The sequence below is a fragment of the Eleutherodactylus coqui genome, chromosome 6 (genome assembly GCF_035609145.1).
Source record: "Eleutherodactylus coqui strain aEleCoq1 chromosome 6, aEleCoq1.hap1, whole genome shotgun sequence".
Lineage (NCBI taxonomy): Eukaryota > Metazoa > Chordata > Amphibia > Anura > Eleutherodactylidae > Eleutherodactylus > Eleutherodactylus coqui.
The window spans coordinates 245,835,749-245,862,789 of NC_089842.1; the positions used below are offsets into that span (position 1 = coordinate 245,835,749).

Sequence of the window (27,041 nt, forward strand, 5' to 3'; positions counted from 1 at the left end):
ACAGGCTGTAATTGGGCACCGATCCAGTACCTATAGACTCGAAACTACAGGTCTATGGGACTAGCCCTCTATTATTTTTTGAGGCACGACTCAAATCGTGTCTTTGAGGGAATCGTCCCTTGAGATTCCTTCTGAAAACGGGGAGTCGTGTTCGGCGACTTTTCTCTACTTGCCGTGAGAATCATACAATACAACCGGTCTCACTGCAATTAGTAAAGTCAATATTCCTGTAGGCTTTCATCGGTCCGCTTGCTATCTTCATCAAGCAAAGCGACCCTCCATATTTAATTTTTGAGCCTAGGGAACTATTAGGAGGAGAACCTTTGTCTTATTTCCTTTTATAAAAACAAGGACTACCAACAAGGGTCTTATTCACTAAAATAGGATTCATAGGGATTATTACATAGAATTTAGGGCAATTTTCGGCCCTGCTCCTGAAGAACCGCCCCAGACAGGGACGGAGAAACGCGTTGAGCTAATGTCCTATCCCTTAAGCAAATTAATTCTGTAACAAAACAAACGAATGGCCACGGAAGTGATCACGCACTCTTGGAGTAATTATTCCGTTGCTCCAAACTGATGTACGTCTAAGTGACCACTATAGTGACCATTCGTAATACGTACACTAAATACTTGAGCAGTCACTCGCTGTGTGAAATCAATACACAACTTTGAAGCAATACGTTTATAAGTGCCGAAACATTGCAAGCCATCTGAGTAGTCACCTACCTGCTGAGGAATTATCTCAAGACATGAAAAGAATGCTTGAGTGAGCACTGATTGACTACCCAGTCATTGACGTTGGAACACCTATATTAATATCTGAGCGATCATCCACTGAGGGGTCTAATTCCCCCATTATTAACGTCAAAATATACGTACCACAAGTGACAACGTATCTAGTATGGTGTAACATAGATCTTTTGATCAACCATATGATCCTTATTGAAAATAGCGATAATAACGGTCAAGGGGTTTCCGGCTGGGAACCAGCCACGCTAGATTGGGAACCTTCCTATTGTGACATACCGCTATAAACCAGTGACCCAGTCCCCCAATTCTGCTAATAGGGGTTAACCTGACTGGATACCTAGGGGGGAACCTAGACCCTTATTCCATCCGGTCACTGAGTCACACAGCACGATTCATGTTGTTAGTCCACGTATGTCAGTGTTTGTTATTTGATTTATGTGGCCCTAATTTTAAACAAGTTATTAATAAAGGTATCTATTTTAATTTCGTCTATATCTGTGAAGGGCAACTCTACAACATTACATCCCCCCCTTTAACTGTTGTCGTCCTCTCCCTGTTTCAGATGGACAGGGTGCCAGGCGAAGACGCCATGGCCCTTGTTGAAGTCACTTTAGGCTCTTCCTCCCAGCATTGGGCTCTGCTCACATTGGTGGTGGGTTCTGTTGGGTTCCAGTCTACAATGCTATGGAAACCTAACGAGACTCATAAGTCAATGGGATCTGTCAGACTTTGCTGGGATCTGTTTGTATACGAAGCTGCCAAAGTAGTTAAAGCCTAATTAAGAACAGAAGCCATGATGCTACCCTGAACAGAGCCTTAGGGGGGCATGATGAGGTTGGTGGGATCAATTAAGGGCAAACTAGATGGACAATTTCCTCTGGCAATGTCATCTGTCAAGAGTACTTGTCTAATCCTGCCAATACATTGTACGGCCAGCTTAGAAGAAGTCTTTCCAGGTTCACACGTGACTCTTGTACAAATATAGGAATTTGGGAACAGATTAAAATAGTGTATGGCACGATACCAAGGCAATCCAATTAGAGAAACTTATCTAGTTCTTCAGACTTGACAGGACTCTCTAATTGCTGGGTGGGAGCGAGTTTTGTGGTTGCCCAAGGAACTGTAGCAGAACTCAAGATCTCGGAGCGTTCCGCCTATAAACCCTCTGACTTCTCGTTCCAATGAGTTACAAACTATGAAGATATTAGAAGGAGTCGGAACAAGCGGCAGATATTTAGATATTTCCCAGCGAAGCCGTTGTGAGAGGCGAATGCAAACATGTCAAACGTGAGTTATAATTAGGTCTTGTTTGAACAGAGAGCCGCTCACAGTAGACGTATCTGGTTCCATCGTTACAGACTGTTACACAAATAGTAAAATGTTTACAACGGGCCCACAAATGGGATATTTAAAGCCCCGAGCAGTCAGGACATGCAAGCCCTCCACACGACGGGACTCTTATTCTTCTACCGTCTCCCCCCATTCAATACAGCCCAATCTATCCAATACTTGGCCTATTGGTTCTCCAGAAACTTTAAGTGGGTTTCTGAGTTATTTCTTATATAGTTTTAGACCTCCAGTGTCCAAAACAATGAATTCACCCATGTGCCGGCAGTCTGGCAACTAGGCATCTCACAGGTGACATCACCACGAGAGAAGAGACGGTGACGTCCCATAAATCTGTCACATGGGCTTCTAATGTAGTAGGTTTATGGGACGTCCCTGTCCAGCCTCCTATTGGCTGCAGTGATCACATGGATAAACAACCCAATCACCACTGCAGGTAAAGTAAACACAAGACCAGAAGTCCTGGAGCGAAGATAGGAAGCAGCACAGAAAGCGGGTAGGTGAGTATCTGTTATTTTTTTAATACACAGCTTGTCCTCTTGCTGCCACCAAAAATGTTGAACATGGAAAACCCCTTTAAGCTCTGTTACTTAGTGATGTCACAGACTTCAAAGTGATGCAGTAATTTGCCATATGCCACCTTTCCAGTCAATACAGGTACTGATGTGACATTTACATTATGGTGGGGTGGTATGAGAGGACCTCAAAAGTTGGAGATAAAGTTATGCTAGAGAGAAAGGTCATCTAAAAAGGCCGATTTTGCCTATTTTGTGTGACGATTGGCTGCAAAATGAATGCAGAGGACCGTGCATGATAGCAATGGCAGACTAGAAAATTAATCAGTGAGATTCGGCTGATCATGCCATTTCGTGGAAGCAATCGAATGGTGTTATAATAAATAATACCTCGTTGAGTTCCCCCTCCTCTCCCACGCAGGAGCACTGGTCACCGAAGCTCCAGCCCCAGAAGAGGCCGGTAGCACAATGGCATTTGCTCATTGTGCCCTTGACCCCTACCGGCCTCTTCTAGGTTCTGGGTGGTCCTAACTGCCCCTGAGTAGGATTTATTCCTTTATTTTCCCACTATTCCATGCCACAGAATTTATTTGGACTCCCAGAATTGGTACTTCAGCTGGTGGGATAGTTTGTACTACTGGGGTAGTGGTCCTACTGAATCGGACTTAGATCACTCTAAGATCTTCGGGAAATCGAAGCCCAGTTCAGTAGAACTCTAGGAAGTTCATATATTGTGGCCATAAGAGAACAAAATTTAGAAATTCTTGAAGACCATGAGTGGTCCATACCGCCTGCTTATGTGTATGAACTGCAGAAATTAAAATGGGATGTTGGCATACCTCTTGAGTACATGACTTGAACTGCTTCTTTGGACCCGCACAGTGGAATTCTTCTGTTCCAGGATTATACAGGGAAAGTGGAACTTCCGAATTGTGATGATGGCCTTGTCTGGGATCCTGTCCTCTTTCAAAGGTAAGAGTTGGGTTTCTTCCCAGTGAAGCCCAAGGATCGCCTTGCAAAGGTCTGGAGGGATGGTCTCTGAAAATACTGGGATGTGTCCGGCTGCCATCTATACTGTGCCTATATGGACTTTGCCTCTGGCTACGAGTCCTGGAACGGCGTGATGAATCAGATTTGTGACCGTTTTGCACATTTTCAACCACTTCATCACTGGTGACATCAGAATTTTGCAAGGGTGTCCTGCCCTGCCTATGTGGTTGTGCTACCTTTTCATCGTGACTTTTCTTCCCACTGATCACATGATGACTATTTACACGTTTTCTTATTACCGTATTCTGAAGAACTAATCTTAATGGCGTTGGTTTAGAAGTGCTCGTCAATAGTGGAGCGTGAGTTGAAGGTATCATCTTTTCCAGCTTCTCACTGGCCCCCGATGTCCTAGACCTAGAACCATATAATGTGCTATGATTCCCATTCTCATGTGGATGCAATGGCTCATCATCATCCCTTTCCGTCCTCATGTCCCGGAGAGCATCCCGGAGATTGATGTCAATTCTTGAATGATTAAAAGCTTGTCTTCCAACCATCGAGGCAGAATCTGCTTCTCCACCAACAAGAGACCCATGTTCTGATGACTCTCCTTCAAGATGCTTATGCTGAAAACCACTCAGCACCATTTGTGCTGAAGAGTTGGCTTTTTCTGATGGTTGATCAGGCTGACTAGACCTCTTGGGTTTTCTGGAGGATGGAGTACCCTTTTTGGAAGATGCATCAAAAAAGTCATTGGCTTGACCTGGGGCTTCACTACTTGGTTCTCCCAGGTCATCTAATGGTTTTTGTGTTGCTGGTAAGTCCTTCTTTCTCTCTTTCCTTGGGCTAGCAGTAGTGCCAACGTTCATTAACTTGTGATGTCTCTTAAAGCGTTGCGATTCGTCTTTTTCAGTAAGTAGGGGCAAAGCAAATGGCACTTTTCCATAACCATATCTGCCGGGCTTAATCACATTTCTTACACGAGACCTATGGGGAAAAAAAGAAAAAAAAATCAACATCCAAGAGCTTTGCTTCTATGGTCCATATTATGTCTAGGCTGAAGTTATGGGAAGATCTTCCAATTGATAATGATTGTGAATGCCCATCTCTCATGACGAAAGGCAACGCGTGACTCCTAATAATGGCCATGTTATCGTTCGACTAAAATAAAATGCAAAACCCCCGTTCACCTCATCCGTGATTCTTGGCACAAACTTCATGTTAGGAAAGCAGAACAGATTCCATGAAGGAGCTGCCCATACAAGGCACTAAGAGAGCGGCAGGGAGAGTTAAACGCCGATCGGCTTTAAACAGATTTTTACAGTATAGCAAATGCGAGAAAATGAAGTTGAAGCTTCCAGCACGTTCCTGGACCTTAAATAAACAAGATTGTTATCCAAAGTCGAAAATTGTTTTGGCTGCTCCATAAAATCACATCTGCTGCCTCAAAAACTCATTAAAAGTTCAAGTGCCGAAGACTAGCGCTTCATTGTGAAGCCGTCCACGTTGTACGGCCTGACGGCCCCGAGATCGGGCAATACACCGGTTATTAAAGCTTCCCAGGCAGCCATGACTAGTGCTGCTCAACCCGATCAGCCAGCTGATAAAATTGGTCTGATTGTCACAAAATTGAATTGGGTTAGTCCCAACCGATTTTTGGCAAAAATTGCAGGAAAATCGAATTTCCCATAATGCCTGCTGCAAAGGTCAGCGTGCAGTCAATCAGCAGCCAAATGTGTTCTCCATCTTACATATGGGCAGCCGCTTCATTGGCTGCCTGTATCACATGACCTAGCCATATATTACATAGGCAGTGTGTAACCAGCAGCCATCCTCACATTTATATGTCTATATAACATGGGTCTGTTGTTAGGGACAGATATTCCACAGAGGATATATTGCTGCTGGTGTGACAGCTTGTATACCAGCAGAGAACCTACACAGAGTTCGATTGGAGGGAGCAGAGAAGGACGATGCATCCCGTTTATATGTCTATACGAAGAGCTGTCTATATATTGGGAGAGGGTATATAGCAGTAGAGCAGACAGAGAAGAGGCTGTCTTAAAGAGGAGTGGCCATGTCTTCATGTTAGTCGGCTGGCTGCATAGCCTTCAACGATGTCTTTCTTTTGTTCATACTCACCCTCATTCCCTCTTTTTTTAGATTCAGCTCTAAGTGATATGAATGTGTCAAGTGGGCGGTCCCCACCACTCACCGTCATTGGGTAACATTTGACCTGGTTGACAGTGAATGGTGGGGACCACCCACTTGACACATTCACAGTGTATGAACAAAAGAAAGACAATGTTGGAATTAGTGGGACCGTGGCTGCTGCACCTATGTACCTGCTCCACTAACGGGAAGATAGGACTCTTTAAATACGGCCTTAGGTACGGGATAGATAGGAGGTCTCCGTCTATGTGCAGAAATGTGGAGCTTCTCTGATTGGACTGTCCATGCATTTGCTGTAAACTCTCAACCCAATCTAATGAACACACAAACTAGGGCTAAGAAGGATTAGGATTAAAAGAGTATATAAGAGTAGACATTGGAAACACCATTTAGATGTTGCCCGAAACAAGGGTATCCACCGAGTGGTTTGACACTTGGAAGTACTTATTTTCATACAACCATGGTGGTCAAGTGTAATGCTCAGCATATCATACCATGGTGGGTTGAAAAAAACAGAAGAGAAGGGACTCCTCAGCAACCATCAGGATGGATCCCTCATTAGTAGGCTTGGTTTTGCCACCCAAGACATAAAGGTCTCATTTACATAAAACTTAGGCAAATTCCATACCCCTAATTGACTAATAATTCGGTTCCTCTAGAAAGGGAAGCCCTGCGTAGGTTCTTGCCATCTGGTGATGGAACCAACTGAACCTGGATCCCTGCTCTCCCGAAGCCCTATGTCTCATCCTTACTGTCTCCATTGACAATATTGCTGATACCTCACCTTCAAGCTTACAGATTCTTATCACAGGACTTTCTTACCTTCGCGAAAAACGAGATTCTTTGGTGGGGAATAAAGGCGGCAATGCCGGTCCTGGGTTGGTCTCCTCCCAGCTGTCAGGTTTCAGAAGAGGGATGGAATCTGGAAAGAACGGCCATGGCTGTGAGGAGTCATCAACACGCGAATTATTTCTTCTATTGAATGGAACATCTTGGTGGGGTTTCCTATGAATGGAGATGGTTTCAGAAGCACGAAGTGCATCTTGCCTGGGTGGCATGTCCAATGGTGATGGCTGCCAAAGTGTTCCTGGGGGCTGAGGCGCTGTCCGTCCTCGGTTTGATGTGGATCTGTGATAGGGAGGTTGATCCCGTCTTGAGTAGGAGGATTGAGATCCACCAGCAAATGTCTCTTCTCTGACATTGCGATTAAATTGATTATGTCGACTAGGTGGAGGGTTTCTTTGTATATAAGGCTCCACAAATGGAGCTGCGATCTCCCTTTCTACATGAAGTGGGTACGATGACCTTGCCGGCCCCATAGAGAAAATATTGCCTCTCTCATCACGGAAAGGTGTCTCTGAATGAGGCTGAATGTTGTGTGGGTTTGGCTCTGATCTTGCTACCCAAGGAACCTGTTGATATGGAGACAAGCAAGTACGGCTTCGCTCGATGACTCCCAGGCCACAGGTCTGTGAACAAGAGGACCATGTTCCCCAGGAGCCCCATGTGCCAACAATTTTATTCTCTAAGGAATCATCTTCAATAGTTTGTCGAGATCTTCGATGAGGCACCTGTAAAGTGTAAAAACAGAGTTATCAGATGGTCTACAGAAGTCTAGAACCTATCACAGAAAACCAACCATCTCTAAACACATCCTAATGAAGTTCTTTTGTAGCCCTCTATTGTAATAAATGGCCAACACCACCCATTAGGTCGGTCTTCATACAAATTTGTTCTAAAAAAAAAAAAAACAGTTCAGACCCCTAGAAGACCTGCAAAATGGGATTCTCCAAACCAAAGGCACTTCAAGACCAATGCACATTGTTCTCATATCCACAGCACATATTAATGGAAACATACCATGGAGGGACCGCTCACCCATGGAACCACTTCCTTTCAAAGCTTAAAAAGTCGGTAAAAAATGTATAATAGATATCGGATTCTCAACCCCATCACAAACCTTGTCATAAGCCGCTCTTCACTTATCAAACGCTCATAGACATCTAGAGGTGCCCCTATCATGAGGCAGCCTGAGACTGCTGCCTCAGGCGGCAGTCTGCAGGTCCTCAGTGGAGTGGCACTAGGGTTGCTGCCCAGCCGGTGTTTACTTTTTACCAGCCCTATTAATGGCCAGTAAAAAATAACTGCCAGCTGTGAGCCAGCCGGGCAGCAACCCAACGAGCATTTAACTCACTTGTTCTGCAGCTCCGGCCCGATGGGGGCCGCCACTGCCGTAATCAGAGTGTGACCCCTGACCTCTCCCCTGAATACTGCGTCCCTGCATACTGATGCTGGGTTGTACTCGGTGCAGAGAGTTCGGGGGTCACACTTTGATCATAGCAATGCCCACTGCTGGACCGGAACTACAGAGCAAGTGAGGTAAATGCTTGTTGGGTTAGTGACCTCCAGCTGGGGACACTATTGGGGTCACTACTACTACTGGCGCCACTATGGGAGATACTACTGGCACTATGAACTGGGTCACTATGGAAGATGATTCTGTAAAGATACTTACTACTGGGGCCATTAACAAGGTACAAATCAGTACTAGGGCCATTAAGGGGGTCACTATTAGTATTGGTGCCACTAAGGAGGACACTATTACCCTGTCACTTCAGACCAGTCTCAGTATGTTTTGGGTACCTTGTGTATTGGTGCTCTCAATGCCTGTAAAATGAGTGGGGTTATTTGGGGGTCGGCAAATAAGCCTCAGGCAACATGAAGACTTGGGCCCCCCTGTAGACATTGGCCATCTTCAGACACATTACAATGGTATGATCATAGACAGCATGATACAATGGTCTACATTCCCCTATAGACCTCACAGGACTAAGTATGTTTGTACTCTAATTGGGCAGATCATTTTCTTTGACCTTGATCAGATCAACTCTGTCACTGAAGGATTTATGTGAGAGGGACACAATAGGACCGCACACGTCCTATCAGGGTTGGCATCTGTATCTTCTATAAAGAGCTGCTTGACAATGGTTTGTTGCGGAAGAGGAATGAACGTTGCCAAGTCAGAAATAGCTTCATTCTCCTGGTAACAATGGGGCTGTCAATGGGATTCCAAGAGTAATAGATCCTGGCATCAGAAGCTCTACTATGGCCACCCATACATCACGGTGCCATCTGAAGCCAGCCGAGACATGCCACCCACTGGGATGACGAAAATATGGAACATCTTAAAGATGCAAGGACATTTTGGAGGCCAGATCTAAAGCATCTGCACCACCCCACCCCAAATATCACATGGCCAATGGACCTCCTATAGTACTACTTCCTCTATCTCAATGGCTGCTACAATGGAGAAGAGGTGCCAAGGATATTGCCCAGGACCAAAACCTTTGTTACCCAATCACGTCAATTTCTCTTTAAAAAAGTTGGCACTCTTAGTTATACAATATGTGTAAATGGAAAAAAAGCCTAACGTTGTTTTTGTGTGGGAAGTCCTAAAAAGATTGTCCACTTTGGACATTCCCTAAAAGGGTTCCTTGACAATAGTATGATCAAAAAGGGAGTGTTCCCCTACTGGGACCTGCATTGATCAGGTGTGATCTGCAGTGGTACCACAGAAGAAAGGACATATGAGAGTTGTAAGAAGGGAGAGCGGTATCTTGCTCCCAGCGGCTCCATGCTAAGCTCCGCCCCCTTGTCAGACAAGGCAGGGAAATCAGAAGAGAGTTGAGATAAGACACCGCAAAGGGCACGGGAGCCTGGACCCCAGGATCCGAAAGGGACAAAGTTGGGCAGAGCCAAGGAAAGCAACAGTATGGGCGCCCCAAAATCGAGAGCCTGTGCTACAGCCATGAATTGGAGGAAGCAACTGGAATATGACAAGGAGCATGTAAAGCAGTGGTAGAGTCACGTTCCTGCCCCCCAGACAGTCTTGGGTCAGTAAAAGCAACGATTCCAATCCAACGGGACCGTAAGTGAGGCCGGCCTCAGTAACACCACTAGGTGTGCCAACCATAGGGACTTGCCAACCAACAAGCCTGTTCTATAGGAGGGTGCTTTGCCGCAGGGGACTTTGACTGTTAGCAAGTGTCTATTGCTCACAGATATATACTGAGATAGACCTTATGCACACGGCCGGATTGGATTTCGCATGTGGGAGCCCGCAGTGGAATCTGACCCTGCCTGCCGTTAAGAACCCTGCGGTACCTGTCGGGGTCTTCTCTGTGGATGTGTGCAGAAGCATCGGCCGGCGCACATGTGCAGTAGAGGTTTTTTTTTAAAATCTCCTGCTTTTCCGAGGAATCCGCGGCCCGGGCTGCAGATCGAACGGCTTCCATGGACTTCAAAATGGAGCATGCTGTGATTGTTTTTCAGACTAAAAGGTCCGCAAAACGAATCTGCGTGCTTTAATACAGCTGCGGACGCCCAGGTCTCCCTATGGACGGCTTGAACTGCGGATCTCCTGCGCGGGCTCCACAAATGAAATCCGCCTGTGGATACTGGGCCCTAAAGCCGCAGTGTGTTACGTGGTTCATATCTGTATAAAGCGAGGCTGATTGGTTTCCATTATTGATACCATCTTTCTGGCATTGTTACTATTTCACATTGAGAAGAGCGCTGTAGATGCGGCTTCACCGGCGGTCTCCCTCCTGCTTCGTTCTCTATTGCTGCCCAGTGGCTGTGGCCGGTATGTCCACTGCTTTACTGGTCGGGCACGCTCAGTAACTGGCAATGAGGTATTGTGCGATTGTATATAACAATGTGGACATCTGCAGGCAGCTGGAAGCAGCGCCCAACAGCAACATCCAACTTCACCGCAGAGGATGGAATGGTGGCGTCACGAGTGACAAAAGAGACCCAAGGTAATGCTCAATTTCCTTTCCCTGTGACCTCCCCCAGCAATAACTTGGTCGGGTCCTGAGCTACCCTCAGGGGAGGAGATGGTAGAGCGACCCGTGACAAAGTCCTTATCTTCCCCGCCATCTCCTTGACTGTGGGCCCGCTGATCTGGGAACACTGGGGAAAGAAGCCAGGTGGATGCTGGGTCTACGACAAGGACAGTAGAACCCAATTCTTTCACAATACGACTTCTGGAGGACTCTCCCTGCACAGCGGCCTCGTAGTGGCCTAGTGGGGTCAAACCAACCTCGGCAGGTAAGTGACTCATATTTACCGAAGCACTTTACTCCGCTGGAAACTCATTCAAGATCAACGGCCTCTCAGTAGGAGAATTTATAATGGTCCCTTCAAGTAAATTCTGCTGCGTGGTTAAGATGGCGTCTCCTGTCCCCCGACTCACAAGAAGCCGCAGAGCTCATTTACAAACTTGTGACAGGCTGTATTCCGTAACGAGGCCGCCAGTAGTAGGACACCTGAGGAGTTGTTCCCTAGTAGACAGTAGCCCTCGGTAGGCCCTGTTGCCCACCTGTTCTTTTCCACTGAGGGCCCCTTCTATGTCCACTCCATCAACCTGGGGGCCCCTACACCAGTATGCAAAACACTGATTGGCTAGCTCATTAAAAGGAAAGTCTACTGCCATGATGTGTGGGTGACGCTCGACACCCCTTCAAGCGTTACGTGATGGAATCCATGAGTGGTGGTGAATGGGGGTCTCACCTAGAGCGGAGGACCACCTGTTCCAGCACACAGCTGCTTTGGGAAGGATAGCATTACTCCTTCCTCATCGGCAGCGAAGCGTGGTTCCCTCATAATGGAGGAATTAGATGAAAGTGAAGACGGCATATTTGGGCATTTTGGCTTCTCCTTCAGAGGAAGAAGAGATTACACAAAAGTCCAGACGCTTCCAGCATTGTATCAGCTATCAACTGCTGCATTCTCTAACGAGGACTGTTACTAATTGTCACTAAGCGCAGCCGCATGAGGAAACCTGCGGAATCAGGTGGGACATACAATGCAGGGTTTGTGCTACTTCACATGAACCCCAGAGGCGGCAAACGCTGAACAAAGTCCATCAGCGATAAGTTCATGATAAGATGTCTTCAATCATCAGATGGAATCTGGGGGGACAACTTATAGTAGGTGTCTGTTGTCCCTGCAGCGCCACCATAGGGTAAATGAAGCATTACACAGTCCCATTAAAGTCAATGAGCTGTATGTACACTGTCCTGTAATTGGACACCTGAGCAAGAATGAAAAGTAGTCTTTATTCCCATATGTTCTACTTATTGGGGCTCCTTTGGCCCTAATGATATCGGATACTCCAGGAAGAAGTGCAGACAACTCACCGGGCCCGATGGCGTACCCCCCAGGGTCTAAGGGAGTTGAGTCATGCCATACCGCTGGTTCCCGATGGCGTACCCCCCGGGGTCTAAGGGAATTGAGTCATGTCATACCGCTGGTTCCCGATGGCGTACCCCCCGGGGTCTAAGGGAATTGAGTCATGTCATACCGCTGGTTCCCGATGGCGTACCCCCGGGGTCTAAGGGAGTTGATTCATGTCATACCGCTGGTTCCCAATGGCGTACCATCCGGGGTCTAAGGGAATTGAGTCATGTCATACCGCTGGTTCCCGATGGCGTACCCCCCGGGGTCTAAGGGAGTTGAGTCATGTCATACCGCTGGTTCCCGATGGCGTACCCCCGGGGTCTAAGGGAGTTGATTCATGTCATACCGCTGGTTCCCGATGGCGTACCCCCGGGGTCTAAGGGAGTTGATTCATGTCATACCGCTGGTTCCCGATGGCGTACCCCCCGGGGTCTAAGGGAGTTGAGTCATGTCATACCGCTGGTTCCCGATGGCGTACCCCCCGGGGTCTAAGGGAATTGAGTCATGTCATACCGCTGGTTCCCGATGGCGTACCCCCCGGGGTCTAAGGGAATTGAGTCATGTCATACCGCTGGTTCCCGATGGCGTACCCCCCGGGGTCTAAGGGAGTTGAGTAATGTCATACCGCTGGTTCCCGATGGCGTACCCCCCGGGGTCTAAGGGAATTGAGTCATGCCACACACAGACCCTTGCTTCTTATATTTCAGGACTCTATAGTGACGGGTCTTATCCATTGGGCTGGCACAGAGCAAACGTGGTGCCGATATTCAAAGGGGGGTCAAAAAGTAAACCTGGAAACTACGGGCCGGTGAAGGCCCATTTACACACAACCACTGTCGGTTAAAATTCGCGCAAAAGTCATCTTTTGAGCGATAATCGTTGTGTCTAAACGTGCCCATCTTTCCGTTACAGTTCTGCTTAAAAACCATTGTTTGGCATAACAGCTGATTAGCAGGACCGCAGGCTGTGCTCTACCCATGGAGAGCTGATAACATTGTATCAGCTGTTCTCAGCAGAACAAAGCGAAGGTAATCAGGAAACAGCGGGAGGTCTGTTCCCTGATTACAGCTCCGGGCTCCATGTAAGTCCATGGAGTGCTGTAATATCACATCGCAAAACGCATAACGCGTGCGAGGAGGCGATGCGACGGTGCTATATTTTCTGGGTGGAAGAGTGACTAATGGGAAGGCGGACTTTTACAAGGAAAAAGCAGGAGGTCAGCAGGGAGTGTGGACAGAAGCGAGACCATAACTACACAAGAGAGGCATTAAATACTCCGACCATGCCGAGGCTTCAGAGAGCAAAAACACATCGCAGCCGCACAAAAAACACAAGTTCGCAACTGCGATATCGCAGACAAGCGGCGGCACCCTGCTTGTCCTCTGCATTCTCCGCTTGGAGCGCAAGGTGATCGATCATCTTGAGCTGTAAGTGACACAAAGATGAGCGATAATCGTTGTGTCTGCATGGGCCTTCAGAGCTGCCATCCTGGAGGTCCACAAGGAGAATAGCTGTATCACTCCGGATCAGTGCGGGTTTATGGGAGATCGCTCCTGTCACACCACCCTGATCAGCTTCTACCAGGAGGTAAGCTCCAGACCGGACCGGACAGTCACCGGATCTTGTGGATCTGGACTCCTCCAAAGAGTTTGATCCTGTGCCACATAAGAGGGTGGTACATAACATGAGAATACTTGGTCTGGTGAGAATGTGGGTAAGGGGGTAAGTAATTGGTGAGGATAGAAAGCAGAGGGGGTTATAAAAGGGACATACTCTGATTAGGTCACCATTACTAGTGGGGTACCACACGGGGAAGTACTGGAGGGGTCACTATTACTAGTGGGGTACCACAGGGGGCAGTATTGGAGAAGTCACTGTTACTAGTAGGGTACCTCAGGGGGCAGTATTGGAGAGGTCACTGTTAATAGTGGGTTCCACAGGGGGCAGTATTGGAGAGGTCACTATTACTAGCGGGGTACCACAGGGGGCAGTATTGGAGAGGTCACTGTTACTAGTTGGGTACCACAGGCGGCAGTATTGGAAAGGTCACTGTTACTAGTGGGGTACCACAGGGGGCAGTACTGGAGGGGTCACCAATACTAGTGGGGTACCACAGGGGGCAGTACTGGAGGGGTCACTATTACTAGTGGGGTACCACAGGGGGCAGTATTGGAGAGGTCACTATTACTAGCGGGGTACCACAGGGGGCAGTATTGGAGAGGTTACTGTTACTAATAAGGTACCACAGGGGGCAGTATTGGAGAGGTCACTGTTAATAGTGGGTTCCACAGGGGGCAGTATTGGAGAGGTCATTATTACTAGCGGGGTACCACAGGGAGTGGTATTGGAGAGGTCACTGTTACTAATAAGGTACCACAGGGAGTGGTATTGGAGAGGTCACTGTTAATAGTGGGTTCCACAGGGGGAGTATTGGAGAGGTCACTATTACTAGCGGGGTACCACAGGGGGCAGTATTGGAGAGGTCACTTTTACTAGTGGGGTACCACAGGGGGCAGTATTGGAGAGGTCACTGTTACTAGTGGGGTACCACAGGGGGCAGTATTGGAGGGGTCACTATTACTAGTGGGGTACCACAGGGGGCAGTATTGGAGGGGTCACTATTACTAATGGGGTACCACAGGGGGCAGTATTGGAGAGGTCATCGTTACTACTGGGGTACCACAGGGGGAAGTATTGGAGAGGTCACTGTTACTAGTGGGGTACCACAGGGGGCAGTATTGGAGAGGTCATCGTTACTACTGGGGTACCACAGGGGGCAGTAATGGAGAGGTCATCGTTACTACTGGGGTACCACAGGGGGCAGTATTGGAGAGGTCATCGTTACTAGTGGGGTACCACAGGGGGCTGTATTGGAGAGGTCACTGTTAATAGTGGGTTCCACAGGGGCAGTATTGGAGGGGTCACTATTACTAGTGGGGTACCACAGAGGGCAGTATTGGAGAGGTCACTGTTATTAGTGGGTTCCACAGGGGCAGTATTGGAGGGGTCACTATTACTAGTGGGGTACCACAGGGGGCAGTATTGCAGAGGTCACTGTTACTAGTGGGGTACCACAGGGGGCAGTATTGGAGAGGCTACTGTTACTAGTGGGGTACCACAGGGGGCAGTATTGGAGAGGTCACTGTTACTAGTGGGGTACCACAGGGGGCAGTATTGGAGAGGTCACCGTTACTAGTGGGGTACCACAGAGGGCAGTATTGGAGAGGTCACTGTTATTAGTGGGTTCCACAGGGGGGGGGGGGCAGTATTGGAGAGGTCACTGTTACTAGTGGGGTACCACAGGGGGCAGTATTGGAGAGGTCATCGTTACTACTGGGGTACCACAGGGGGCAGTATTGGAGAGGTCACTGTTACTAGTGGGGTACCACAGGGGGCAGTATTGGAGAGGTCACTGTTACTAGTGGGGTACCACAGGGGGCCGTATTGGAGAGGTCATCGTTACTACTTGGGTACCACAGGGGGCAGTATTAGAGAGGTCATCGTTACTACTGGGGTACCACAGGGGGCAGTATTGGAGAGGTCATCGTTACTAGTGGGGTACCACAGGGGGCAGTATTGGAGAGGTCATCGTTACTACTGGGGTACCACAGGGGGCAGTATTGGAGAGGTCATCGTTACTACTGGGGTACCACAGGGGGCAGTATTGGAGAGGTCATCGTTACTACTGGGGTACCACAGGGGGCAGTATTAGTTAGACTTACTGGGGCTCACTCCATTAACATGCAATCACAAGCAGTAGGGAAATCTCTCCTTCTCTTCCATCTTCACCTCATGAAGGCTGAAGGTGCCCCCGTGTGACTCTGTACCTTTGTCTTTCTCATCTTCAGAAGATGGAACTCCTCCCCGTTGTCAGTCACTCCCTTTTATACCCTCCTCTCACACCACATGACAGACTTGATACATTTACATGAAGGCTTTGGATTTTTGCCGACATTAACCTCTCAAGCGCCGCAGCTGTGCAGCACACATACTGGAGATGACAAGACAGGTTTTTCACAGTGCATCCACATAAAACAAACATGTCTGACATTTAGGATGGTGTGCCGGTCACTACACTGGGACTGTAACAAGGGGGCGCTCTAATAACTATGTATAATATACCAGGATGGTGTGCCGGTCACTACACTGGGACTGTAACAAGGGGGCGCTCTCTAGGTCTAGAGGAAAGAAGATTTCTACACGGAAGGTAGGATAGTGTATAATACATGGTTGCGTTGTCTTCTAAGGCTCTTTGCAGCCACTACCCGCTCTTGCTAATAAACCACCCTTGCTTGAAAATGAGTTTTCTAGACAACCCCTTTAACCCCTTGGTGGCATGATTTGTACATGTACAGCGCTGGGAGCCACGACTCAGCACCCAGGATCATACATGTACATCACTGTGATCTCTGACAACTGCCATCCCTCATCAGTGGCCAAATCTAGAGAAAACTGTGATCCGGACCATTTAACCCTCGTGATGCCATATACTCTGTGCATGTATATAGACTACAGGGCTACAGGTACTTTCACATAGACCGACAATCAGGTAGGATTGTTGTCTGCGTATCACCCCATGTGAAGTGGGGACGTGCTGCTGGCAGCGATCATTCTCAATAGGGGATGAATGGTTGTATGAACGATCGTTTGTACCCCTTAGGGTCTGAATCGGCCCCTCTAAAGGCAGAGTAGACAAGCGCTAATATCTTTGACTTGCATTCGTCTACTGGAGCAAATCTCTCCATGTGAAGGGATCCCAAAGCCATTCTGTGGCTCATTCACACAGGCGTATGCAATTCTGGCCCGTGAAAAGCGCAGCATGTATGTATTTGTTTATGGTGCGTATATCGTGTGTATACATCCGTATTCACTGTGCCTATTTTTATGCTCGCCCAGAAAATCTCTGGGGCTTGCTGCACTGACCATGCAGTTAAACCCCGGAAGATTTCTGTGGACAGCTCTAGTGCTGAAATGCTGCCCAGGACACACTTATTGTACCACTGTACACATTTGAAAAATCTATGGGGCTTGCTGCACTGACATGGTAATAATAAATCTGCCACTGAAGGGGTTAATGGGCTATTTTACTCCGTGAATATGCAATAGGATGGGACATGATGCAATTTTTTTTACACTAATTCAATTCAGTTGGTCCTTAGTAGAATATACATGGAATACATATACAAAATGCGCCGTGTGAATGGGCCCTCATGCTGTTCATGAACACCGGCTTACACAAAAAACACGACGTACGTAACAGATCCAGATCTAAGACCTTTTCGAAAAGCCTCCAATGAATCATACATTAAAGAGCTTTAGCGCTTTGATGCCGAGGAGTAACGGACTGCTTAGACACGCGGCTAATGGTTCCTGCATGTTGCCGTCTTATGAGAACCATCCTAGAGCCTATGATACAAATCAAGTTTTCAAAGGTCTTGGGGCGGTGGGACGCCAACATCAATTCCGCCGCTCCATCAAGCGGAGATTCATCATTGCTGCCGGTTGACCAGCAGTGTTCTCATGACATGCGGGAAGGCCATCAAAGACCAAGATGATATACAGCCGGATATCAGATTTCAAGTGTGAACTAAGAAGACTACCAAAGACTCTGGATTCAATCAGCCGCTCCATGGATGGAGGATCTACAACAGGTTCATCTTAAAGGGCTTCTCCAGGATTAGGAAAACATGGCTGCTTTCTTCTAGGTTGCATGTGGTATGAATGGGGTGAAGTGTGATACCAGACACAACCCATTGTGTGTTGGATTCCAGAGTCTGTCCCAGGAGGCAGGAGACATGTCCCAATCCCCCTCGCCCCCCACATCACACCTCTCCCCAGCTCTGGCTCTCAGTACAGTGATGGTCAGACACCAAGTGGGTTGGTGCAACAATATGTAGATTGCCAACAGCACAACCCTATACCCAATATTGCAGGGGAGCCGTAAAAGTGCACGCTTCCACCAGGATCCTCAAATCCACACACTCAAAGCAGGAACAGTGCTTGACAAAGACCACAGAAGTGGTGGAAACGTCGCTCGTCTTGTATGTTCTGTCAGTGGATTGGCAATAAAAGATGTCCCTTTGATTTACAAGAAGTCTTCTGAAGATTCCTGATTGTGCTGCTCCCTTTAACACTTCCTGTCATCCTCTGTACAGAGCGCAAGGCAACCCTATCCACAGGGAATATAATTTGCTGACCAGTGGGGATCTGACCGCTGATCATGCGTGGTCAGCACTCCATTCATTTCAATGGGGCCAAGCGGGTGCAGTAACCTCACGGTGAAGAGGACAGGGGGCATGGGACCCACGTTTTTGAGATCAGCGGTGGTCTTAGTGGTAAGATTCCAACCGATCAGTAAGTTATCCCATAGCCTGTGGATAGAGAATAACTTATGGTACAACCCCTTTAGCATTTTACCAATACAGCCCACTCATACTTCTAATCTCAGTGGGAAGGAACATTTTTGGGATGCCACCCATGGCAACCTCCTTAAGTCATACATCCAGTATGATGATGACGGATCAAGTGGCCATACATTGACCCATATGCCCGGCACATGCAGATCAGATTAAGTGCACATACTCCGGCTTCTCCCCAAGCCCAGCAGGAGTTGATGAGGGAGAACTGCAACCATTGTGTGTGTTCACCTAGCAAGTGAACCATTTCCTAAACAGGAACAAGAAGACCTCAGCTTGTCGGAAAAGCTTGTAAATCAGCTCCAACCTCATCACCAAGGCATGACTTGTTAAGCTTCAAGTACAATGAGGTTTCCTGCTGGGCATGTAAGTAAGCAGAGCCCATAAAGACTCATCAATGAGTGCAAGACAATATCTGGGTCAAAGCAGAAGGGCAAAGGCCACCCACCAGGTGCCAGGACAGGGAGGTCTCAGGGACTGAACTCCACAATGACCAGACTATTGGGCAAAATAGTGTGAAAAAAGCACCCGCTACCAACTAATCAGAGGGCACTATTAAAGGTAGCAAATACTCAGCGGGCACTACTAAAGCCACCAACTAATCAGAGGGCACTATTAAAGGTAGCAAATACTCAGCGGGCACTACTAAAGCCACCAACTAATCAGAGGGCACTACTAAAGCTACCAACTAATCAGAGGGCACTACTAAAGGTAGCAAATACTCAGCGGGCACTACTAAAGCTACCAACTAATCAGAGGGCACTACTTAAACTACAAACTATACAGCGGGCACTACTAAAGCTACCAACTAATCAGAAGGCACTATTAAAGGTAGCAAATACTCAGCGGGCACTACTAAAGCTACCAACTAATCAGAGGGCACTACTTAAACTACAAACTATACAGCGGGCACTACTAAAGCCACCAACTAATCAGAGGGCACTACTAAAGGTAGCATATACTCAGCGGGCACTACTAAAGCTACCAACTAATCAGAGGGCACTACTAAAGGTAGCAAATACTCAGCGGGCACTACTAAAGCTACCAACTAATCAGAGGGCACTACTAAAGGTAGCAAATACTCAGCGGGCACTACTAAAGCTACCAACTAATCAGAGGGCACTACTTAAACTACAAACTATACAGCGGGCACTACTAAAGCTACCAACTAATCAGAGGGCACTATTAAAGGTAGCATATACTCAGGGGGCACTACTAAAGCTACCAACTAATCAGAAGGCACTACTAAAGGTAGCAAATACTCAGGGGGCACTACTAAAGCTACCAACTAATCAGAAGGCACTACTAAAGGTAGCAAATACTCAGGGGGCACTACTAAAGCTACCAACTAATCAGAGGGCACTATTAAAGGTAGCAAATACTCAGGGGGCACTACTAAAGCTACCAACTAATCAGAGGGCACTACTTAAACTACAAACTATACAGCGGGCACTACTAAAGCTACCAACTAATCAGAAGGCACTATTAAAGGTAGCAAATACTCAGGGGGCACTACTAAAGCTACCAACTAATCAGAGGGCACTACTTAAACTACAAACTATACAGCGGGCACTACTAAAGCCACCAACTAATCAGAGGGCACTACTAAAGGTAGCAAATACTCAGGGGGCACTACTAAAGCTACCAACTAATCAGAGGGCACTACTAAAGGTAGCATATACTCAGCGGGCACTACTAAAGCTACCAACTAATCAGAGGGCACTACTAAAGGTAGCAAATACTCAGCGGGCACTACTAAAGCTACCAACTAATCAGAGGGCACTACTAAAGGTAGCAAATACTCAGCGGGCACTACTAAAGCTACCAACTAATCAGAGGGCACTACTTAAACTACAAACTATACAGCGGGCACTACTAAAGCTACCAACTAATCAGAAGGCACTATTAAAGGTAGCAAATACTCAGGGGGCACTACTAAAGCTACCAACTAATCAGAGGGCACTACTAAAGGTAGCAAATACTCAGCGGGCACTACTAAAGCTACCAACTAATCAGAGGGCACTACTTAAGCTACAAACTATACAGCGGGCACTACTAAAGCCACCAACTAATCAGAGGGCACTACTAAAGGTAGCAAATACTCAGGGGGCACTACTAAAGCTACCAACTAATCAGAGGGCACTACTAAAGGTAGCATATACTCAGCGGGCACTACTAAAGCTACCAACTAATCAGAGGGCACTACTAAAGGTAGCAAATACTCAGCGGGCACTACTAAAGCTACCAACTAATCAGAGGGCACTACTTAAACTACAAACTATACAGCGGGCACTACTAAAGCCACCAACTAATCAGAGGGCACTACTAAAGGTAGCAAATACTCAGGGGGCACTACTAAAGCTACCAACTAATCAGAGGGCACTACTAAAGGTAGCAAATACTCAGGGGGCACTACTAAAGCTACCAACTAATCAGAGGGCACTACTAAAGGTAGCACATACTCAGGGGGCACTACTAAAGCTACCAACTAATCAGAGGGCACTACTAAAGGTAGCAAATACTCAGGGGGCACCACTAAAGCTACCAACTAATCAGAGGGCACTACTAAAGGTAGCAAATACTCAGCGGCCACTACTAAAGCTACCAACTAATCAGAGGGCACTACTTAAACTACAAACTATACAGCGGGCACTACTAAAGCTACCAACTAATCAGAGGGCACTACTAAAGGTAGCAAATACTCAGGGGGCACCACTAAAGCTACCAACTAATCAGAGGGCACTACTAAAGGTAGCAAATACTCAGCGGGCACTACTAAAGCTACCAACTAATCAGAGGGCACTACTTAAACTACAAACTATACAGAGGGCACTACTAAAGTTACCAACTAATCAGAAGGCACTATTAAAGGTAGCAAATACTCAGGGGGCACTACTAAAGCTACCAACTAATCAGAGGGCACTACTAAAGGTAGCAAATACTCAGCGGGCACTACTAAAGCTACCAACTAATCAGAGGGCACTACTAAAGGTAGAAAATACTCAGCGGGCACTACTAAAGCTACCAACTAATCAGAGGGCACTACTAAAGCTACCAACTAATCAGGGGGCACTACTAAAGCTACCAACTAATCAGAGGGCATTACTTAAGCTACCAGCTAATCAGAGGGCACTACTAAAACTACCAACTAATCAGAGGGCACTACTAAAGCTACCAACTAATCAGAGGGCACTACTAAAGCTACTAACTAATCAGGGGGCACTACTAAAGCTACCAACCAATCAGAGGGCACTACTAAAGCTACCAACTAATCAGAGGGCACTACTAAAGCTACTAACTAATCAGAGGGCACTACTAAAGCTACCAACTAATCAGAGGGCACTACTAAAGCTACCAACTAATCAGGGGGCACTACTAAAGCTACCAACCAATCAGAGGGCACTACTAAAGTTATCAACTAATCAGGGGGCATTACTAAAGCTACCAACTAATCAGAGGGCACTACTAAAGCTACCAACTAATCAGAGGGCATTACTAAAGCCACCAACTAATCAGAGGGCACTACTAAAACTACCAACCAATCAGAGGGCACTACTAAAGCTACCAACTAATCAGGGGGCACTACTAAAGCTACCAACTAATCAGTGGGCGATACTAATCTAAAGTTATCATCTGATGTATGAACAGTACCAGACTGAAGCTACAAACTAATAGATGGGCATTATTAGACTAAGGATGCACAGGAGACAATGTTGCCAAGCAAAAAAATTCTATTAGAAGCATTTGACGAACACAAGATCCCACCGAGGTGTAATGGTCCTTTACCCTTAGGGCATGTTCACACGGTGGACTCCATGTAGAAAAAGCCACGTTGGATTGAACATACACTTGGTCCTTGATTTCTTTCTTGACGATGCATGCCAACGCCCCCATTGCAATCACTTATGGTTCATAAATAGGCATGGAGCAATTTGAAGAATTATGGTGGTAAGAGGGAACCATGAGGCATGGGATTTGTGCCAACTACCTAAAGGACAAACACTGGGAGGGAATGACTTTATGTCAACACCAAGACTCACCTTGTCACTCCCATGGCACAGATGAAGGATCAGCAGGTGGAGGAACAAGAACTGGAAGTTGGGCATCCTATGGAAATAAAGAGAAGCTGCATATTACCTGTAATGTCATATTTCTGCATATACGGCACATGTTATGCATTACAGTCTATATATAGAGGAAAGATACAACACTTTACAACTCTTCCACTTATCTCATGCCCTACTCTGCTGCATTGTGGGTCATATTTAGGAATAGTAACCTTGTCAGGCAACCGGGCGGCAGTGAGGTAGCACACAAGTCCATATGGCTAACGCACCGGAAGTGTAATGATAGCAGACCGGCAGGCTGTGAAACTGGGGATTATTAGCATATGAACTTCATTTCAGTAACGCCATAAAATGATGTCTACGTATGAACCTCAGGTGAGATGTGTATACCGCAGCCCAGACTATACATACAATCAAAGTAGTGGTACTTGCATCTTAGTCCACATGCCATAGGTCTAAGTCACAGTGGAAAAAGTTGAAGAGAGAGCAGAGTCACTTGGCCGTACTCGCTCGACATCTCCACCATGTGTAGGCACTGTCTGGTTGATAGGCTGACCTTCTTCTGTTAGCATCGGGAAGCGGGGGAACTTTGAACCCATAGACCCACCAAAACTGCTCAAGACCCACTAGCAACAAACTGATCAGATTGCACTTAGATTCTTCTTTCTGTAGGTTCTACCATCCCATCATGTAAAGATATTGTAGGCCCCTTGGAACATGAAGAAGGTTCCTTATAAGCCCATAGTAGTGTTGTGCCTGGACCCAGGTATTGTTGAGTCCGGTCCTTTACTCACATTAATTAAGCCCCACACCAACCCATTGCCCCGCGTTCTCCCAGCCCCCAGTGGAGACCCCCCCCCCCCCCCCCCCCCCCCCCACAGCTGGACTCTACAGATAAATTTGGACGTTTTATTAAACAAACATTAAGATGAATAAGGAAAATTGCAAAAGACTAAAAACATAATATATAAATATGTATCAAAATGGAGGGGAGGGCCTTGGAGCCCAAATGTCCGTAATAAAATATGATTTACCTCCAGCTGACACTACCAGCCACCACAGATGGCTTCCACAAGGTTGCCACTCTCAGGGACACTGTCAGAGCCCCAAAAGGTGCAAGACCCAAATATCTTGACCAAAAATAAGGCTGCCAACAGCAGCGGAAGCAGATAACTCTGTGATATGTATAAGGGAGGCTCAACTTTTCCTGACAGATGCTTCCAAGGGAGAGGACAATTGGGGATGTTGCATTTCAATGCCGATCCTTTTGTTACTTGGGAGGTAAGCCAGCACTAGAGCTGTATGGCTTACCTCCCTAAACACATGAATCATTGGCCAAGCATTCATGTGTATGGAGGGCAAACAGCTGAGGATGTCTGGGGTCATAAAGAGCTGGTCAACTTACAAAGCCAGTCCCTCTCATCAGATGGACTCCTTCTCCATCTGCAGCGTTTGGTAATGCCGCTCAGTTCCATTCAACCAAGAACATATTACCAAACTGCTATTTCTCCAATTCCCTAAAATAATCCTAATTATGGGTTTGTTAAATGTATGTTATCGTGGAATGCATAGAATTTGAACCTTTTCACCCAGAACCACCACAGGTCCTATCTAATGCCACCTCTTCATGCTGACAGATGGAACTTGTATAGGAGATGTCGCCATACGGGGTCACAACCTGAATTCTGTAGGAGCTGCGCACGCACTTCTATTAGTCACAGACCAATCATCAAATGTTACAACACAAACCTCTAATAATGCAGAAGTCCAAAAACAAACAAGAACAATACAAAGAGTCACCGATTCTTCTTTATGGGATCAGCACTGAGTCATAACTGACACTTGGGAGAATGCGTTTCCTCCAAGATCTTCTGTAGACGGTCCTCTGCCATAGCTTCCTCATTAGAGAAGACATAGGGGAAGCATATACATATATAGGCTGGAGGGGAGGGGGGGGGGCTGGGAATACACAATGGCATTGGTAAATGGCTGGATGAGCACTTATGATAAATGGATATGGACTGTAGTGTGAATGTAAAAGGTATAAAAAAGTATAATCAGTGCTGCCCTTAGGCTAGATGGCACCTTGTGCGCAATTGTTTTGGTGCTTCCGCATCATAAGAAAAAAGCAGTATACCGTATAGTGCATCAATAGGCAGTCTGCTTGCATTCTGCGTGTGCAGAAACCAGCAAGCTGGCAGCATACTGACACCAGAACCAAGCTTTGTGCATAGATACAGCACCAGAACCAAGCTCATAACACAGATAAAGCACCAGAACCAAGCTCCATACATAGAGACAGCACCAGAACTAAGCTTGTAACATGGATAAAGCAGCAGAACAAAGCTTTGTGCATAGATGCAGCACCAGAACCAAGCTCATAACACAGATAAAGCACCAGAACCAAGCTTGTAATACGGATAAAGCACCAGGACCAAGCTTTGTGCATAGATACAGCACCAGAACCAAGCTTGTAACACGGATAAAGCACCAGGACCAAGCTTTGTGCATAGATGCAGCACCAGAACCAAGCTCATAACACAGATAAAGCACCAGAACCAAGTTCCGTACATAGAGACAGCACAAGAACCAAGATTGTAATACGGATAAAGCACCAGGACCAAGCTTTGTGCATAGATACAGCACCAGAACCAAGTTCATAACACGGATAAAGCACTAGAACCAAGCTCCGTACATAGAGATGGCAGCAGAACAAAGCTTGTAAAACAGATGAAGCACCAGAACCAAGCTTTGTGCATAGATACAGCACCAGAACCAAGCTCATAACAGGAATAAAGCACCAGAACCAAGCTCCATACATAGAGCACCAGAACCAAACTCTCTATGGGAGTCCAGATCTCCATAGAGTTTTTTCCGAACAGGAATTGTCTATGCACACTGTCCCTGTCCTGCCTCTACCACAATGAACGTCTCAGTGACACCCCCACTAGCGCACCCCTTTATGGCCCCACTCTCTTATAGTGCCCTTCATTCTGGCCCCACACCTTCAGACTGCTCCCAGCTGGGGCCCCAGTCCTTTATAGGGTTCCCCACTGTGGCCCCACTCTCTTATAGTGCCCTTCATTCTGGCCCCACACCTTCAGACTGCTCCCAGCTGGGGCCCCACTTCTTTATAGTGCCCATTTGGTTGTAGTGCCTATAACTTTCTAGCAGCACCAATTCATGACTCATATACTGCTGCCCATTGGATGCCAGCTTATGGCGTAAATTATACATAAATCTGTTGGCTCGGGTGGCAACACCGTCTCCAACAAGTACTGACCGCTTTTAGGAAAAGTGGTTAGGCCGGCGCAAAAATGGGAAAAGTTGCTACATTTTGCGTACATAGCCATTTTTCAAAAAAAACCTGCAACTTTTTATGGCAGAAAGTGGCGTAAAACCCTTTATAAACGTGCCCCAGTGTGTGCAGAGATGGGGAGAAGAGTCAGGCAGGTCCTTATACCCAGCGGGCTGCCCAACCAGCAGTATATGTGAGTGATGACGTAACCCCACTGCTTGCCACAGCTTACTCAAGCAGGACCCGCTGGTGGCACAGACGGGAGCAGGACATGCCTCCTGAGATGGTGGAACAGATCCCAAAATCCAGGCCAGGAATGGTTTAGGGCTAGTAATGGCAAAATGACAAAATCTAACAATTTCTGGAGGTTTTGTGATTTTAGAACTTATCCCTCAAACAACCCCATGAGCTTCCCTCTGCCGGAGACGCCCATTAGTGTTCCTTATTAAAAGTTTCCTTTCAGAAATATCACACGCCGATTGTTAAATTGGTTGACCATCTCGCCCCAAGCGAAAACCACAAGAGCCAACTTGGAACCATAGAAGGAAAATGCACTGAGCAAACAACTGCAAACATCTGAAACAATGAGGCAAAATGTCTCAATCTCATTATCTGTAGACCGCCACCCATAAGAGGGAACAAATGTCCACCGGGTCCGACCAGCACTGTGGGAACGAGCTAGACTGCCGTCATCTATTCAGCTTATCTGTTTTATGAGGCTTAAGACATCTGAAAACTCATCAGAGACTTCCGCCCCCACAATTTACTCATCGAGGTCCCTGGAGGGAACGAGACCTGCTGTGACCACTCCGGTCATATGATGGACCTACTGAGGTCTTGGTGGAGAGGAGAGCTGCAGCACTGCAACCTCCTGTTATATCCAGCTTGGGTACAAGATGTGATACAGTCAGGCATGGAGGTTTTAGTACCCTGTTGTACTGCCTCTAGCTTGGATACAAGATGTGATAGGGGGGCGTGGAGGCTCTAGTACCCTGTTGTACCGCCTCTAGCTTGGAGACAAGATGTGATACAAGCGGGCATGGAGGCTCTAGTACCCTGTTGTACCGCCTCTAGCTTGGAGACAAGATGTGACCCCCAACAAGCATCTATCTCACTTGTAGTCCTGGGCTGGCGGCGGCCGTGCCCCTGCTGCAATCAGTGTGAACCTCTTTTCCAACATCTGCATGCAAGAGGAGGACTACAAGTGAGTTAGATGCTTGTAGAGGTAGAGGAGGGGGGG

The 27,041-nt window shown here is 47.1% G+C and overlaps 1 protein-coding gene across 2 annotated transcripts in view; it reads right to left on the reverse strand.

Moving 5' to 3' along the window:
• ADAMTSL4 (ADAMTS like 4) overlaps positions 1–27,041 on the reverse strand; it is a 199,407-nt gene that overhangs the window by 132,433 nt on the left and 39,933 nt on the right. For both annotated transcript variants that reach the window (XM_066609238.1, XM_066609239.1), the window contains exons 2-4: positions 22,477–22,543; positions 6,600–7,348; positions 3,455–4,592 (exon numbers count right to left, since the gene is read on the reverse strand). In XM_066609238.1, the coding sequence (XP_066465335.1) occupies positions 3,455–4,592; positions 6,600–7,348; positions 22,477–22,542 (1,953 nt within the window). In that variant the 5' untranslated portion in view covers position 22,543. The remainder of the gene's footprint in view (positions 1–3,454; positions 4,593–6,599; positions 7,349–22,476; positions 22,544–27,041) is intronic.